Source organism: Macaca fascicularis, chromosome 3 (assembly GCF_037993035.2).
Source record: "Macaca fascicularis isolate 582-1 chromosome 3, T2T-MFA8v1.1".
Taxonomy (NCBI): Eukaryota; Metazoa; Chordata; class Mammalia; order Primates; family Cercopithecidae; genus Macaca; species Macaca fascicularis.
Genome location: NC_088377.1, coordinates 5,631,714 through 5,648,160, shown reverse-complemented (window position 1 = coordinate 5,648,160; position 16,447 = coordinate 5,631,714). Strand labels below are relative to the sequence as shown.

The following is a 16,447-nucleotide window of genomic DNA, read 5'->3' as shown; positions in this document are numbered from 1 at the left end:
AGGAGATGCAAGACTAGTACACTGAAAACAGTAAAACACGTTGAAAGAAATTGAGGACCTAAAAAAAAGATATTCCATGTTCATGGGTCAGAAATTTTAATATTATTAAGATCTCAATACTGTATTAATTGATCTACAGATTTAACACAATTCCTACTAGAATCCAAGTTGATATCTTTTGTAGAAATTGAAAAGTTTATCCTAAAATTCATATGGAAATTCAAGAGACCCAAATAACAAAAACATCTTTTTAATGTTCTTGAAAAAGAACAAAGTTGCAGGGCTCACATGTCCCAACTTCAAAACATAACACAAAGCTGCTGTGATTGAGATACTGTCACTCTGGCATAAAGATAGGCATACAGAGAAATTAAATAGAATTTAGACTCCAGCAGATGTGCATGTTCTCACATTTTTGATCAATTCACTTTAGACAAGAGTGCCAAGATTATTTAATGGGGAATGAATCATCTCTGCAACAAATGGTATTGGGAAAGCTGGATATTCACATGGAAAAGAATAGATTTGGACCCTACCTCACACTATATACAAAAATTAAGTAACAGTAAACCGAATATGTAAATTGAAGTGCTAACACTATTAAACTCTTAGAGGAAAACAGAGGCATAAATTTTTGTGACTTTGGTTTAAGCAATGGTTTCTTAGTTATGACATCACTAACAACAAAAGAAGGAGAATAAAATACTTCAAAGAGAATAAAATACCTAGGAATCCAACTTACAAGGGACGTGAAAGACCTCTTCAAGGAGAACTACAAACCACTGCTCAATGAAATAAAAGAGGACACAAACAAATGGAAGAACATTCCATGCTCATGGATAGGAAGAATCAATAACGTGAAAATGGCCATACTGCCCAAGGTCATTTATAGATTCAATGACATCCCCATTAAGCTACCAATGACTTTCTTCACAGAATTGGAAAAAACTACTTTAAAGTTAATATGGAACCAAAAAGGAGCCCGCATTGCCAAGACAATCCTTAGCCAAAAGAACAAAGCTGGACGCATCACACTACCTGACTTCAAACTATACTACAAGGCTACAGTAACCAAAACAGCATGGTACTGGTACCAAAACAGACATATAGACCAATGGAACAGAACAGAGCCCTCAGAAATAATACCACATATCTACAACCATCTGATCTTTGACAAACCTGACAAAAACAAGAAATGGGGAAAGGATTCCCTATTTAATAAATGGTGCTGGGAAAACTGGCTAGTCATATGTAGAAAGCTAAAACTGGATCCCTTCCTTACACCTTATACAAAAATTAATTCAAGATGGATTAAAGACTTAAATGTTGGACCTAAAGCCATAAAAACCCTAGAAGAAAACCTAGGCATTACCATTCAGGACATAGGCATGGGCAAGGACTTCATGTTTAAAACACCAAAAGCAATGGCAACAAAAGCCAAAATTGACAAATGGGATTTAATTAAACTAAAGAACTTCTGCACAGCAAAAGAAACTACCATCAGAGTGAGCAGGCAACCTACAGAATGGGAGAAAATTTTTGCAATCTATTCATCTGACAAAGGGCTAATATCCAGAATCTACAAAGAACTCAAACAAATTTACAAGAAAAAAATGACCCCATCAAAAAGTGAGCAAAGGATATGAACAGACCCTTCTCAAAAGAAGACATTTATGCAGGCAACAGACACATGAAAAAATGCTCGTTATCACTGGTCACCAGAGAAATGCAAATCAAAACCACAATGATATACCATCTCACACCAATTAGAATGGCAATCATTAAAAAGTTAGGAAACAACAGGTGCTGGAGAGGATGTGGAGAAATAGGAACACTTTTACACTGTTGGTGGGACTGTAAACTAGTTCAACTATTGTGGAAGACAGTGTGGCGATTCCTCAAGGATCTAGAACTAGAAATACCATTTGACCCAGCCATCCCATTACTGGGGATATACCCAAAGGATTATAAATCATGCTGCTATAAAGACACATGCACACGTATGTTTATTGTGGCACTATTCACAATAGCAAAGACTTGGAACCAACCCAAATGTCTATCAATGATAGACTGGATTAAGAAAATGTGGCACATATACACCATGGAATACTATGCAGCCATAAAAAAGGATGAGTGCATGTCCTTTGTAGGGACATGGATGAAGCTGGAAACCATCATTCTCAGCAAACTATCACAAGAACAGAAAACCAAACACTGCATGTTCTCACTCATAGGTGGGAATTAAACAATGAGAACACTTGGACACAGGAAGGGGAACATCACACACCAGGGCCTGTCGTGGGGTAGGGGTGGGGGGAGGGATAGCATTAGGAGATATACCTAATGTAAATGATGAGTTAATGGGTGAAGCACACCAACATGGCACATGTATACATATGTAACAAACTTGCATGCTGTGCACATGTACCCTAGAACTTAAAGTATAATAATAAAAAAAAAAAGAAAAGTAAGTTGCCCTTCAGCAAATTAAAACTTTTGTCCTTCCAGCAAAATAATCTATCAACTGAATAAACAGACAACCTTTAGAATGGGAGAAAATTTTTGCAAATTATGCATCTAACAAAGGTCTAATATCCAGCATCTGTAAGGAACTTAAACAAATTTACCAAAAAAAATCCCATTAATAAGACAAAGGGCATGAACAGACGTTTCTCAAAAGAAGACATTCATGTGGCCATCAAGCGTATGAAAAAAAGCTCAGCATCACTGATCATTAGAGAAATGCACATCAAAACCACAATGGGATGCCATCTCACACCAGTCAGAATGGCTGTTATTAAAAAGTCAAAAAATAACAGATGCTAGCAAGGTTGTAGAGAAAAAGGAATGCTTTTACACTGTTGGTGGAAGTGTAAATTAGTTCAACCATTGTGGAAGACGTGGCAATTCCTCAGAGACCTAAAGACAGAAATACTATTCGACCAGCAATCCCCTTACTGGGAATATTCCTAACAAATTATATTTGTTATAAGTAAAATTTAATATTCAAAAAACAAAGGAATGTAAACTGTTATATCATAAAGACACATGAACACGTATGTTCATTACAAAACTATCCACAATAGCAAAGACATGGAGTCAACCCAAATGCCCATTGAAGATAGACTGGATAAAGAAAATGTGATACATGTACGTCATGAAATAATATGCAACCATAAAAAAGAATGAGATAATGTTCTTTGCAGGGACATGTATGGAGCTGGAGGCCATTATCTTTAACAAACTAATGCAGGAACAGAAAATCAAGTGTCACATGATCCCACTGATAAGTAGGAGCTAAATGATGAAAACACACTATCACATGGAGCGGAACAACACACAACAGAGGGGCCTATCAGAGGCTGGAAGGTGGGAGGAGGGAGAGAATCAGGAAAAATAACTAATGGATACTAGGCTTAATACCTGGATGATGAAATAATCTGTACAACAAACCCCCATGATGCATGTTTACCTATGAACAAACCTGCACATCCTGCACATGTACCCCTGAACTTAAAGGTTAAAAAAAAAACACTTTTGTGCTTCAAAGGACACCTTCTAGAAAGTGAAAGATAAACCACAGAATGGGAGAAAATATTTGCAAATAAGGGACCTGAATCTAGAATACATAAAGAACTCTTACAGCTCAATAATAAAAAGACAACCCAATTTAAAAATGGACAAAGATCTGAATAGATGTTACTTCAAAGAAGATATACAAATGATCAATAAGCACATGAAAAGAAACTCAACATCATTCGTTTTCAGAAAAACACAAATCAAAACCATAATGAGATACCCCCTAACACTTACTAGGTTGGCTATGATTTTTAAAAAGACATAATATGAAGTGCTGGTGAGAATATGGAGAAATTAGAACCCTCATGCACTAGTGGAGGAAATGTAAAATGGTACAGCTGCTTTGGGAAACATTCTGGCAGTTCCTCAAAAAGTTAAACATACAGTGACCCTATGACCCAACAATTACACTTGTTTGTATATACCCAAGAGAATGAAAACATAGGTCCACACAGAAACTTGTGCACACATAACATTATTTATAATAGCCAAAAAATGGAATCAACCCAAATGTCTGATTAATGGCTAAGAAATGTATATATAAAATATGGTATAGCCATACAATGGAATATATTGAAATACATAAAGAAATAAAGTTCTGATACATGCTACAATATGGATGAACCTTGAAAACAGGCTAAGTGAAACAAACAAATACACACAAAAGGTCACATATTGTGTGATTCCATTTATATGAAATTTCCAGAATGAGAGGATCCACAGAGTCAGAAAGGAGATTCGTGGCTGCCTAGGGTGGGGGGAAAGGAGATTCGTGGCTGCTAATGGGTACATGGCTTCTTGTTTGGGTGATGAAAATGTTTTAAAATTGACCATGGTGATGGTTGCACAGCTCTGTGACCATACTAAAACCATTGAATTACAGACTTTACATTGGTGGATTTTATACTATGTGAATTATATCCCAGTAAAGCTGTTATATAAAAAGGGATAATATTACTAGAATCCCAAGGTTATTAATAAAATGCACCTTACTTTATTTAAGCATCAAGTTAAGGTGCTCTATTATCTGTGAAAGAGTTGAAGATATAGAGGACTAAACCCACTTCAGGATGAATACACATTTGCTGAGCAAGGAACTCTGCAGGAACTCTGGGAAAAAAAATACATACGCACACACACACACACACAGACACACACACACACACACACACACATATATATAAACATGTAGTTTTACCCCCAGAGTTGAAAACTAAACATTAGAGCTACACTGTCCAATATGATACCTACTAGCTAAATTTACATTTTATACTTAAATTCATTAAAATTAAATAGAATTCAAATTTTGGTTTATCAGTTGCACTATTCACGTTTAAAGTACAGATGCTCTTCAGCTTACATCCCAATAAAAGCATCATATTTGAAAATATTGTAAATTGAAAATGCATTTAGCATACCTAACCTATCAAAGATGATAGCTTAGCTTAGCTTACCTTAAACATGCTCAAAACACTTAACAGTAGACTGCAGTTGGCAAAATCACCTAACACAAAGCCTATTTTACAATAAAGTGTTGAGAGTCTCATGGAATTATTGAACACTGTACTGGAAGTGAAACACAGAATGGTTGTGTGGGTCCTCGGAGTATAGTTTCTACTGAATGCATTACCTTATTTGCACCATTGTAAAGTCAAACCACCATGAGTTGGGGACCATCTGTACTCCATAACCTACTGTGGCTATGGGCTACTCCACCAAATAGGTAGATTATAGAACATTTTCATCATTGCAGAAAGTTCTACAGCTGTATTAACAACTGCTTCAAATATTGTTAAAAAACAGGATATAAATATACAGTTAGAAGAAATAAGACATAGTGTTCAATAGATTGTTAGAGCACCTATAGTTTAAAATCATCTATCATACATTTCAAAATAGAGGAGAATAATTTGAATGTACCTCTCATAAAGAAAAAGTAATTTAAGGTGATGGATATCCCAGTTACCCTGATACACATGATATGGATATATCACATTATCACATATACCCCAAAAATATGTACATCTATTATATATTAATTTAAATTTAAAAATATATTATTAAGAAATGTATTGGAAATCAAACACCCAGCTTTGGTTGGAGCAAATTCACATCTAGGAAGTGGCTGTGTCTGCTCACAGCTGACACTGATTAAATACTTGTTTATTAGATTAATGAATAAATAAAACTCTTCTTTTCTCTACACAGATCAACCACTCTGATACTAAGAACAACAGATATTCTGGCTGGCCTGCAGAGATCCAGATAGAAGGCTGCATACCCAAAGAACCAAGCTGACATTGCAGGGTCCTTAATAAATGTGTTCTGTATAAACAAATGCAGCTGGAATCGCTCAACAATCTTATTTTTCTAAATCCAACAGTCCATAGTTGATGAGTATTTTGGGTTTGTTGTAAACCAATGAACATTTGCTAGTTGTATCAAATCTTGGTACACAGTATTTTTATACCAGTGTTTTATATAGTGAAGATGTCAGTTAGCAGGAAACTAAAACGAATGGAAATTCTTAAAGGTAATGATGTGATTCAAGCTGGAAAGAGGGTTGGGTGAAACAACTTGTCCAGGTGGAGCTATGTTATGATCAGATCTAAGTGTGACCCCTGTGTGGTCCAGACAGCTCTGCAGAGAGAAAACCTTTATTCCATTATCACCGAGCACCTCCTAGTTTCCGACAGTCGTCTCCTTCTGCCGGGAGAATTAGCAGCAGTTCTGAGGGCTTAGGTAACCTCCTTGTTCAACTCAAGTTGAGCTCTTGCAGTCTTCCTGTGGGCCTGTGAATGTATTCATTCATTCCACAACTCTGGGTACCTCCCAGCTCTGGTACCAGCGGCACAGTACACAGTCCCTGCCTTCATGCCAGGCTGTTCAGCTCTCAGGAGGGCAACCGAACACCTCACTCTCTGGAAGATGCAGCAGTACATCCAAGAGTCCAGGATGTTCCACACTTGCTGAAACGGTGGGTCAGATGATGTGTGTGATTCGGGGCTAAGAAAATAGAGTCACTGGGGCTAGCAGTCGGTGCCAGGTGTCCATTCTCACCTCTTTCCCGGGCCTGGCCCCAGAAGAGCTAGGAGACTTTGGTGCCAGGTTAATACTGCTTCTCTGAGCCTCTATATCTCATCTGTAAAATAAAAGAGTTGGGATAGATGAATGGTTTCCAAGCATTTTTGTTGGCAGGACTCCTTTTTAAAACATGGTGCTACACGGCACCCTGAATTCCAGCATTCTCACAGTAACAAACTGCCCCAAGTCTCAGTGGCTTATAAGAGCATTGATTTCTTGTTTGTGTTAGTGTGGCCACAGGCCAGCCACGGCTGAGCCCTAGGTGTGAAAAGCCAGGCTGAAGGGGTGTCCCCTGTCAGGTATGAAAGCCAGGGAGGGAACAGAAATCCAGCCTCCAAGCCTCACTAAGCTCGTGGCCTGATGTGTCAGCCCCACCTGCTCACATACCAAGGCCCCAAACATGGGAGGCGCCAGGTCAGTGAGGCCAGAGGATGTCAACCCCTCCCTCAGGGGCCCCAGCAAACCATGGGCAGTGTGGCTGTGGGCTGCATGACGGCCCTCTTCCAGGGAAGGGGGTGGCCACTGTGAGTGGAGATGCAATGACCTGATGACTGCTGAGAGCCAAGCAGTGCTCTAGCTCAGGGAGGAGCATCACCCAGCCTGTGAGCCCTGCCCTGGGCAGAGGCCCCTCAGGGAGCCTGGTGTCTGCAAGGGAGGCTGCAAACCATTGGATGGGGTCATGGCTCAGATCCCAGTAGGGGCTGAACTGTATCCCCCAAAATTTCATCCGCTGAAGTTCTAACCCCCAGGATCTCGGAATGCAACCTTATTTGAAAACAGGTTAACTGCAGATGCCGTCAGTAAGGATCAAGTTGTCCTAGAGTAGGGTGCGCGGGCCCCCACCTATCAGGACTGGTGTTCTTATAAAAAGGAGAAATTTGGACACACCCACCCAGAGACTGGGATGATGCACCTGTATGCCAAGCAACACCCCAAATCACCAGCAAACCATGGGAAGCTGGAGAGAGGCCTGGAACAGGGTCTCCCCTAGAGACTTCCGAGGGAGCACAGTCCTGACACCTCAATTTGGAACTTCTGGCCTCCAGAGTTGTGAGACCAGAGACCTCTGCTGTTTAGGCTACTCAGGTGTGGTTCTTCATGATGGAAGCCCCACAAAACTAATATAGGCCTGGTAAGTGCTAAGCTCTTGGTATGCATAGACATTTTTGTGTATGAAAAAAGGAGGGCAGTACATTTTTATTCTGGCCGAAATTGCTATATTTTTGTAGCATCGTTGATCTTAGTTCACTGTCATGGAATAGGCCTCAGGGGCACTCCTGGCCAGGCATTGCCCAGGGATCCAGCTTTGGGCTGTGAAGTTCTTGTGACCACGGCCCCTCCTACCCAGTGATGGCCCCTTGGACTTCTGCTATCCCTGCAGATCACTGCTGTGTCTGCGCCCGGGGCACAGGACTGTGAATTGCCATTCATTTCCACATCCTGTTGATGTTTCCCTACAATGTGGTCTTCAGTGTGGAGACTGTCATTCCATCTCTAAAGGTGCTAGGCACTGCCAGCCCCCAGCCCAGTCCCCCACCAGCGGACACCATGCAAGGGGGCTGGCCACGTCAGAGTCACATTCCCTGCCCGATATGGACCCTGCTGGTCACTGCTCACACCCGCCCTGTGACAGGATCATGATGATTTAACCCAGTGGAACTGGTGAGGCACAGAGAGGCTAAGGACCAAAGAGCCAGGCTGGGTGCAGTGGCTCACAACCAAATTCCCAGCACTTTGGGGGGCCAAGATGGGCAGATCGCTTGAGGTCAGGAGTTCATGACCAACCTGGCCAACATGGTAAAACTCCATCTCTACTAAAAATACAAAACAAATTAGCTGGGCATGGTGGGACTTGCTGTAATCCCAGCTATTTGGGAGGCTGAGGTGGGAGGATCGCTTGAACCTGGGAGGCCGAGGTTGCAGTGAGCAGATATCTCACCACAGCACTCCAGCCTGGGCAACAGAGTGAGACTCCATCTCAAACAAACAAAAAAGAAACAAAGAGCCAGGTCACACGGACAATGAGAGGGTGGAGTTCCACTCCAAGGTGCATCTGCTGCTCCTGTGCTCTGCTGGGAGGGACACACCCCAGGTAAGAACCCTGCTTGTCTACAGCACTTCACCATTGCCTTTGTCCTGTTAATCCAGGGAAGCATTTAAATGCTTGATCTCTCCTACTGTGACTGGAGAGGCCATGGGAGAGTGGATGCATGCTGGCTCTAGATGGCTCCAGGTGCTTCCAGGTGGCCAGAAACTTCATCAGCACACAGAGGCGCTGGTGCTTTCCATAGAGTCAGTGTGCCAGAGCAGGAGGCGGGCACTGGGGCTTCTGGACTTCACCTCTTTACCAAGCTGCACACTGTAACGCTCCCTGATGTGCAGCTGAGGAAAGAGCTCCACCCGGCGGCTGTGACCGAGGCCCGAGCAGCAGCATCTTTTCCAGCCCTGGCCCTGGCCCCGGCCCCTGTGCTTGGATGCTGCGTGGGACATTCATTCACCTTCAGGGCTTAGCGCTCAGAACGCAAGAACCCTGTCCTTGAAGTTTGCATGCGCAGGCACCTCTGGTCCTTCCCAGGGTGGCTGGTGAGGGGCGTGCAGGAGGGAGATACTGCTTTGATGGAGGGTGGAGGGTCCCCTGAGTTGGCCCAAACTGCTCATGTCCCTCTGTCTGGCTTCTCTGAGGCCTTTCTTTGTGCCTTCCTTGAAGCAGTAGGCCGGTCCAGGCCCTGTTGTGAAAGACATTCCTAGTGAAACCAAATGTCATATCATGCTGCCAAGTCTGAGATTCAAATTCCTCCCCTCACTCCTCAGCATCTGTCCCCGGGCTCTCGGGAAGAAAAGTGGTTCAGGGATAGGTGATCCTGACGATGATCTCCTGGCATTAATATTTCTAATGCCAGGGTTTTGAAAAACATTTTTAAGTTTCTAAATATCTTCTGTAAAGCTAAGCCTGCGCTCAAGGGAAGTCATTACAATGACTTAGCAAAGAGGTGCTCAGGATTTTTTTTTTTTTAAATGTGTAAAGTCGATTTTTGTTTGGGAGAGGATCACGGGTGGAAAGGAGAGCTGAGAGCCTACTTCCTCCCTCCCAGCCATCACTGCCAGTCCTCAAGAGGCTTGGTCCCCTCCCCGGTGTCTGGAAGGCTCTTCCTGGAGGTTCCCAGACCTCTTGGCTCCGGTGATGGGAATGCCTGGCCTTCCTTGACTTTGGTCACAGAGCAGGAAGCCTTAGGGAGCACGCGGTTGTGCACCTTCACTTTTGCAGTGAAAAGTAACTGAGGACCAGAAAGATGACATGCAGCCAGTGTGGGGCTGAGTTCCGGAGCCTGGGGTTTGTCCTGGGGCCTCCTTATCTCCAATGGGAAGAAAACCATCTTGGCTATGAGTCGGGGATCTGAGGCACAGGTGCTTGCAGAAAGCTGTTGACCTTCCTTCTTTGGGTTTTCCACACCTAACGAGGGGAGACGTGACATTTGTCAGGTGCGGCTCAGGCATGAAGCTAAGCAGGACAGCTCAGAGTGTTCAGATCATGTACCTGAGAGCATGTCCCCGGGCTGTACCAGCAGTGCATCTGTGAGGTCCAATACCCGAACCACACATGGCTATTAATTCAAATTACATGGAGTTCAAAGTCCGGTCCCTTGGTCACGGTAATCACATTTCAGAGCCACACAGGTGGTACTGGATGGCACTGTCATGGCAGAGCCTTCCAGTGACCGAGCCACTCTGGAGCTGCCCCTATGCCAGCCTCCCCTGGAATCTGTTAGCAATGCTGATTCTCAGGCCCAGCCCAGACCTGATAGATCAGACTCTCCGGCAAGGGGGGGGGGGAACTGCCACCCCGTCTCCACAGCTCTCCCAGGATTTGGATGCAGCTCGAGTTTGAGGACCACTCTCTGAGTCATCTGGAGAGCATGCTGATAACTCAGTTTCATTTCTGTGGCCAGATCAAGTAGTTTCATTTCTCTCCCTGTTTGTTGGTGACGGAGCAGGGGAGGGAGTGGTTCACACACCACATAAAAGTGAAGTGGAGGAAAGGGAAGAGACGATTTCTCCATCCTGGACGTGCAGCGGTAAGAACGGGGCCAGTGCAGGGAGGGCTGCTTTGTGTCTGATGCACAGCAGATGCGCGTTTAAAAAATATTTCCCTAGTGACATGACATCTGCTTGGTGAACGTGGCATGTGCTGGGAGTCAGGAGCCGTAAAGATAAGATTCTGATGCTGCCTCTGGTGTGAGGCTCAGAAAGAGCCCATGTTGCCTCCAGCCCCCAGTAGCCCTGTGCACAGAGAGACTCTGGAGGGGAAGTGGCTGGCCCTGGGGACAGGGTGGCCTCCATCCTGATCTGGCTAAAAGTTGGGTGAACACAAAAGGGTGGTTTTTAGGACAGCTTTGCTCAGCGTTCTACAAAGTCTGGGGGTTAAATAAGGAGCATTGTGCCCCAAAAGCTGTCTCGGAGGGCTTCAAGTGTTGCTTCTTTTGTGGTATTTGTGATGCTCTGACGTGACCTTGGTGACGGTCATATGCTGGGAAATTGGCTGTCATGGGGCAGGGCGGGGTGGGGCGGGGGGTGGTGCCTGATTTCTAGCCTTTGCAGATTCTCTTCTGTTCTCATGGTGTGAATGTTCCCACCGTGGCCAGTTCCTAGCCAGTGGGGGCCAACTCCAGCACTCTGGACCACTGCACCCTGGATCGCCTGCACTCTGGGGGCTGAAGTCCATTTTATAATTGATACAGAGTGGAAAGGAGACATGGTGGTATCAATGATGCCTTTTTTTTTTTTTTTTGAGACAAGGTCTCGCTCTGTTCCCCAGGCTGGAGTGCAGTGGTGCGATCATGGCTCACTGCAGTCTCAAGCTCCCGGACCCAAAGGATCCTCCCACCTCAGCCTCCCAAATAGCTGGGACTACAGGTGTGCACCACCACACCTGGTTCATTTTATTTTATTTTTTATTTTTGTAGAGACAAGGGCTCTCTATGTTGCCCAGGCTGGTCTCAAACTCGCTTGCTCAAGAAGTCCTTACGCCTCAACCTCCCAAAGCACTAGGATTATAGGCGTGAGCCACCCCATTCAGCTTTGATGACACCTTTTGAACACTGTTCTTTCTTATTTTGTGTTTAGAATGTTGTCTGCAGCAGTTTAAAAAGATCAGCGTTCCAAGCTATCTTTCCTCGCACCCTCTCCTCCTTTTACTCTGCTCTACTTCCCACCCCCATCCTACCCTCTGAAGCACTTTTGACTCCCTTTGGATGTGCAATTTTTTTTCTTTCTTTTTTTCTTTTTCTTTTTCTTTTTCTTTTTTGAGACAGGGTCTTCCTGCTCTGTTTCCCAGGCTGGAGTGCAATGGTACTGTAGCAGGACGAGCCACAGACAAAACTCCTCAGACAGGATTAAAGAAGGAAGAGGTTTTTTATTCGGCCGTGAGCATCAGCAGACTCGCATATTAAGAGCCGAACTCCCTGAAAAAGAAATACCTGGCCTTTTTAAAGGCTTACAACTTTAAGGGGTCCACATGAAAGGGTCGTGATAAATCGAGCAAGCATGGGAAACGTGACTGGGGGCTACATGCATCAGCTACAGAACAAAAAGTTTTACAATGCTTTTTTAATATAGTGTCTGGAATCTACAGATAACACAAGTAGTTTAGGTAAGGGGTTGATGTTATTATTACTACTTTTTTTTAACTCCTAGGGCCAGGTGGTGGTGTCAAGGTTGTCAGCTATTTATCTTACTTTTGTTTCTTTCTCTCTTTCCTCCTGTCTTGTGAACTAGGCAAGGTGGGGGGAGGAGGGCAGCAGGAGTAGTAGTGGTCTCCTTCCTTATCCCCCGCTTTGAGAATTTTCACTGATTAGTGGGAGTTCTACTTTTGTTTTTACTTTTTGAGTCTCTTTGCAAGACAGAGTGATAGTGTTTTATGTAATACACTCATGCTGAAGTTTTCTGATGAACGATGATAGCTACAAAACCTTTTATCATTTGAAGGAGCAAGTGTAATACACAGGGGAACAGCAAGCAAGTTTCTATTACTAGTAATATATTTATAATGAGGGTTTTAAATTTTTTTAGCTGGAAACTATTTTCTAAATGAAGACCTAGGATCAAACCTGTGTTAAACCCGTGCAGTGCTAATTTTGTTTTTTTTTTACACTTAGTCTTTCTTTCTCTTTTGCTCTTTCCCAGTTTTGTTCCTTGGTTACAGTTAACATACACCTTGGTGGCCACTTTTATAGACTAGGTGGCATTCATACCTGCAGCTTCTGCTTGATGTTACCTTGGGCTTGCTTTACAAATGAAGTATTCACTATATACTGATTTTCAGCAGCCTCAGGGTTAAATGGGGTGTAAAACCAGAATGCTTTATAGAAGCTCTTTTAAAACTGACTTAGGCTTTTGTCAGCTCCTTGAAGCATTCCCGAAATCTTTTCTTATATTACTTGCTTTTTTCTACCAACTCTTAGCTTCTGCAGAAGTGCTTCTCAGTACCTCTGCAAACACTGAAGCTGAGTTGCATTCTCTGGGTGTTTTTTTCCCCTTTTCCTAGAGTTTAACAGGCTCTTTTCTTTATATAATTCTCCATGCACTTGGAGGGTTAAACAGGCATTATACCGAGAGTCAGTGTAAATGTTTACAGTCCTACCTTCACTGAGTTCTAAGGCCCGAATTAAAGCAATGAGCTCAGCTTAACGACAGATGTCCGCATATTCTGCACATCTCTCTCCTTGTGGGTTGATGAAGCTGTTCCCGTCCACGAATAGCTCCTAGTCTACTGATGCCCAAGGCTGGTCCAGGAGGTCAGGTCTGCTGGAGTAAACTGGAGTCCAACACCTCTACACAGTCATGTCGACAGGGCTTTAGCTGCCGGGAGCAAGGTGGCGGGTTCAGGGTGTTTCGAGTTTAGTAGATCAATGGTTGAAAAGGGCTGATAGATGAAAGTCTGTTGCCCCCATGGATGTAGGCCTGGTCATTATAATAGACAGGTCCTTGTGTCTCCCTGAGAGGCATTTGCATAGCTGGAGCAAGACCAGATCTGAGACGGCCCACTTGACTATCTTGACTTCCTTCCTTGGCCTCTTGAGGCTCCGATCCTCCCCTTCGAGGGGAGACCTGGGGCGTGTTAGCTCCTGAATCTCATTTCTGAGGGGGTTGTTGGCCTCGGTAAAGCGGGGTAGGCTGGGACATATGGAGAAAGAATTTCTATTATCTCTGGCAGCTCCTGTGAAACTGGCTTCTCTTACTGTTTCTGGGACTCCCTTTTTTAACTCTGTGTCTGCTGGCGAAGCTGCTCTTACTTTTACTTTTGGCTTTTTTTGCAATAAGCTGTTAAACGGGCTAAATTTATGCTGGTTTTGTCTATATTGTATTTAACCGTGAGTCAATATAAAGGAATTGATCTAGGTACACTGGCTGTCCTCCGACCCGTCACCACCTTAAATACATGGCCAATTGTTCTCTGTCTATAGTTCCTTTGGTGGGCCATCCAACACCAAAAGAGGGCAGTTCTAATTCACACAGAGATCTTAACCTCTAAGGGGTTAACTTAACTCTATAATCTCCTGCAAAACCTTTCTTAAGGTTCTGTAACATGCATTTTAATAGAGTAAGTTTTGATGATTTGATGACTTTCCTTTTTTCTTTTTGAAATGTTTTAACAGAGTTCCTAGCGGAGTGGGCTTACTTTGTGTCTGACCTATTTTTCTCTTGAGACAAAACAACATTCACACTACAAGAAGGAAAGGGTAAAAGATCACTCACTCATCTAATTTACACTAAATCAGAATCAAAACTAAAACCAAAGTGTTGTTAGAGGCACACCTATTTGTCAAGCAATTTAAGCCAAGTCAAAAGCAGAACCAAAACCAAAGTGCCAATAAAGGCATGCCTGTTTATCAAGCAATTCAAGTCAAAAACAAAACTAAACCAAAATATCAAGCAATTAATTCAAGTCAAGTCAAAAAAAAAAAAAACCAAAATGCCGGTACAGGCACGCCGTGGGTGATCAGGCCACGCTTCCACTCAAATGGAGTGGGTGAGCAGTCTTACCAAGTTTCAGATGTCCGGACTTAAAGCGCCAGCTTCTTCCCGGTGTTCAGCCCCTGTGTGGATCCTCCGCGGGTGTCTGCTGTGCACTGCCCTGACGAGGCGTTCCACCGGGGCAAATGCCTACCCGGGAGTGCTCTCAGGATCCGCATCACTCAAGCTGGCCAGAGTCTCAGCCTCCCAAGGCCAAGGCCAAGGCTAAGGGAGGACAGGACAATTGTCTCTCTCATTCTTGAACAAGAGAGAGCTCCTGGATTCACCAGGAGAGCAAATTTGACTAGCTTGGACTTCTGCAAGGTAATTTGTTGTGATTGCATATTCACGAGACTAATACAATCTTAACATAATTTATTTATATTAAGGAGATTAAATAAATCCATGGGTATGTTCTTGAGTGAAATTTTATTTAAAAAAAAAAAACGGAGACCTTTTCCATGGGATCATATTTTCTTTTGACACTCCTGGGAGGCAGGCAGGACCATGTTAAGTGGCTGTTTTGCAGTGAATGATTCTATGGGGAAACCCGAATAAGATGGTAATGTTGTAGGAAGTGTCTGATGCAGAACCTGTCAATGACTAAAACTGGAAGATGCAAAGCAGCCTGCTAGTGTGGGAGCTGCAATAAACCAAATCCCTTTTTTTATTCTCAATCAGAAGGAGGGACTTTCCAAGCTTGATCCTCTAAGAAAAACGGATCCCCTCCTATTTTCTTACCAATTTTCAATTTATCCAGAATGCATACTTCTCAGTCTTCAGACTCCTGGCCTGGTCATCCCTTGAAAATATTTGGCAGCTCCCTGGTTTAACAGTTGCCTCGAAGTTGACAGCAACTCCAAATCTTGCGGCTCAGCAGTACAGAGTCATTCGTTCCACAAAGAGCTGACCATTCCAGCTCACCTGACCTCGCCTCTCCTCTGGGCCCACCGCATCTTATCAAGGCCTTGCTCTCCTTCCTTGGATCCGTCACCCCCCACCTGGCCCTCGGTAGCTCCTTCCTGGATTCTGGCCTCACCTTGTTCCTCATCTTTGTCTTAACTCTTGACTTGGGTGTCCCCTGCACCCTGACAGCCACGTCGTCTTCTCCCTTCTCTTCTCTCACCAGCTGTCTTCTTGGTTTTTCAGTTCCTCTCTCCCAAGACCTGCACTTTCTCTTCAAGTCAAAGTCCATGGCGCCCATGGTCTGCATTTGTACCAGGCTCCGGAAGCTCCCACGTGGGGACCGAGCCCTGGAGAGGAAACCACAGTGCAGTGGCTGCTGAAAGCAGAGGTCTGCATCCCCAAGCCTCCTAAGCCCCCCACTTCCATTCTCTCCTGCCTGTGTGCATAGTCCGAGTCCCGCCTGTCCGTGTGTCACCTGGCTCTTCTGTGTCTTCTCCGTGAGCTTGCAGGGGCACCCAGCTAGCCCACGGGCTCCCGAGACAGTCCACTCGTGCAGACACACTGTAGCCATTTCTAAAGATTGCGTAGGGGAGACAGATGGTTCACCAGGCACACACCACACAACCTGAAACCTACATTCCTTATTCTACAGGCCTGTGTCAGAAAATCCTCCCTAAACTGCAATGGGGAGGGGGACTGAGGCACTTCTCATCCCCTACTTGTCACCCCACTGCTCACTCCTGCCTCCGACCTTCACACATGGTCACTCCTGCAACTTTTCACCCCTTTATTTTGCAGAGCAATCTGTGTCCAGCTCCTGTCCTCTCAAACTTAATAATCAGCTCATGATATGCTTAGCAAGACCTGC

At 44.0% G+C, this 16,447-nt stretch overlaps 2 protein-coding genes and 1 long non-coding RNA gene across 6 annotated transcripts in view; 2 read left to right on the top strand and 1 right to left on the bottom strand.

Moving 5' to 3' along the window:
• Positions 1 to 6,747, top strand: part of FAM3B (FAM3 metabolism regulating signaling molecule B) — a 57,959-nt gene extending 51,212 nt beyond the window's left edge. For all 3 annotated transcript variants that reach the window (XM_065541359.2, XM_005548653.5, XM_074033983.1), the window contains one exon: positions 5,788 to 6,747. In XM_065541359.2, coding sequence (XP_065397431.1) covers positions 5,788 to 5,877 — 90 coding nt within the window. In that variant the 3' untranslated portion in view covers positions 5,878 to 6,747. The remainder of the gene's footprint in view (positions 1 to 5,787) is intronic.
• On the bottom strand, positions 4,040 to 14,850 carry LOC141409795 (uncharacterized). Its single transcript, XR_012431975.1, has 2 exons — positions 14,704 to 14,850; positions 4,040 to 6,721 (listed from the first exon to the last, which is right to left on the bottom strand). It is a non-coding gene; the product is annotated as an uncharacterized lncRNA (long non-coding RNA).
• Positions 10,708 to 16,447, top strand: part of MX2 (MX dynamin like GTPase 2) — a 44,081-nt gene continuing 38,341 nt past the window's right edge. For both annotated transcript variants that reach the window (XM_005548647.4, XM_045389323.2), the window contains exon 1: positions 10,708 to 10,736. The gene's annotated coding sequence lies outside the window, so the exon portion shown is untranslated. The remainder of the gene's footprint in view (positions 10,737 to 16,447) is intronic.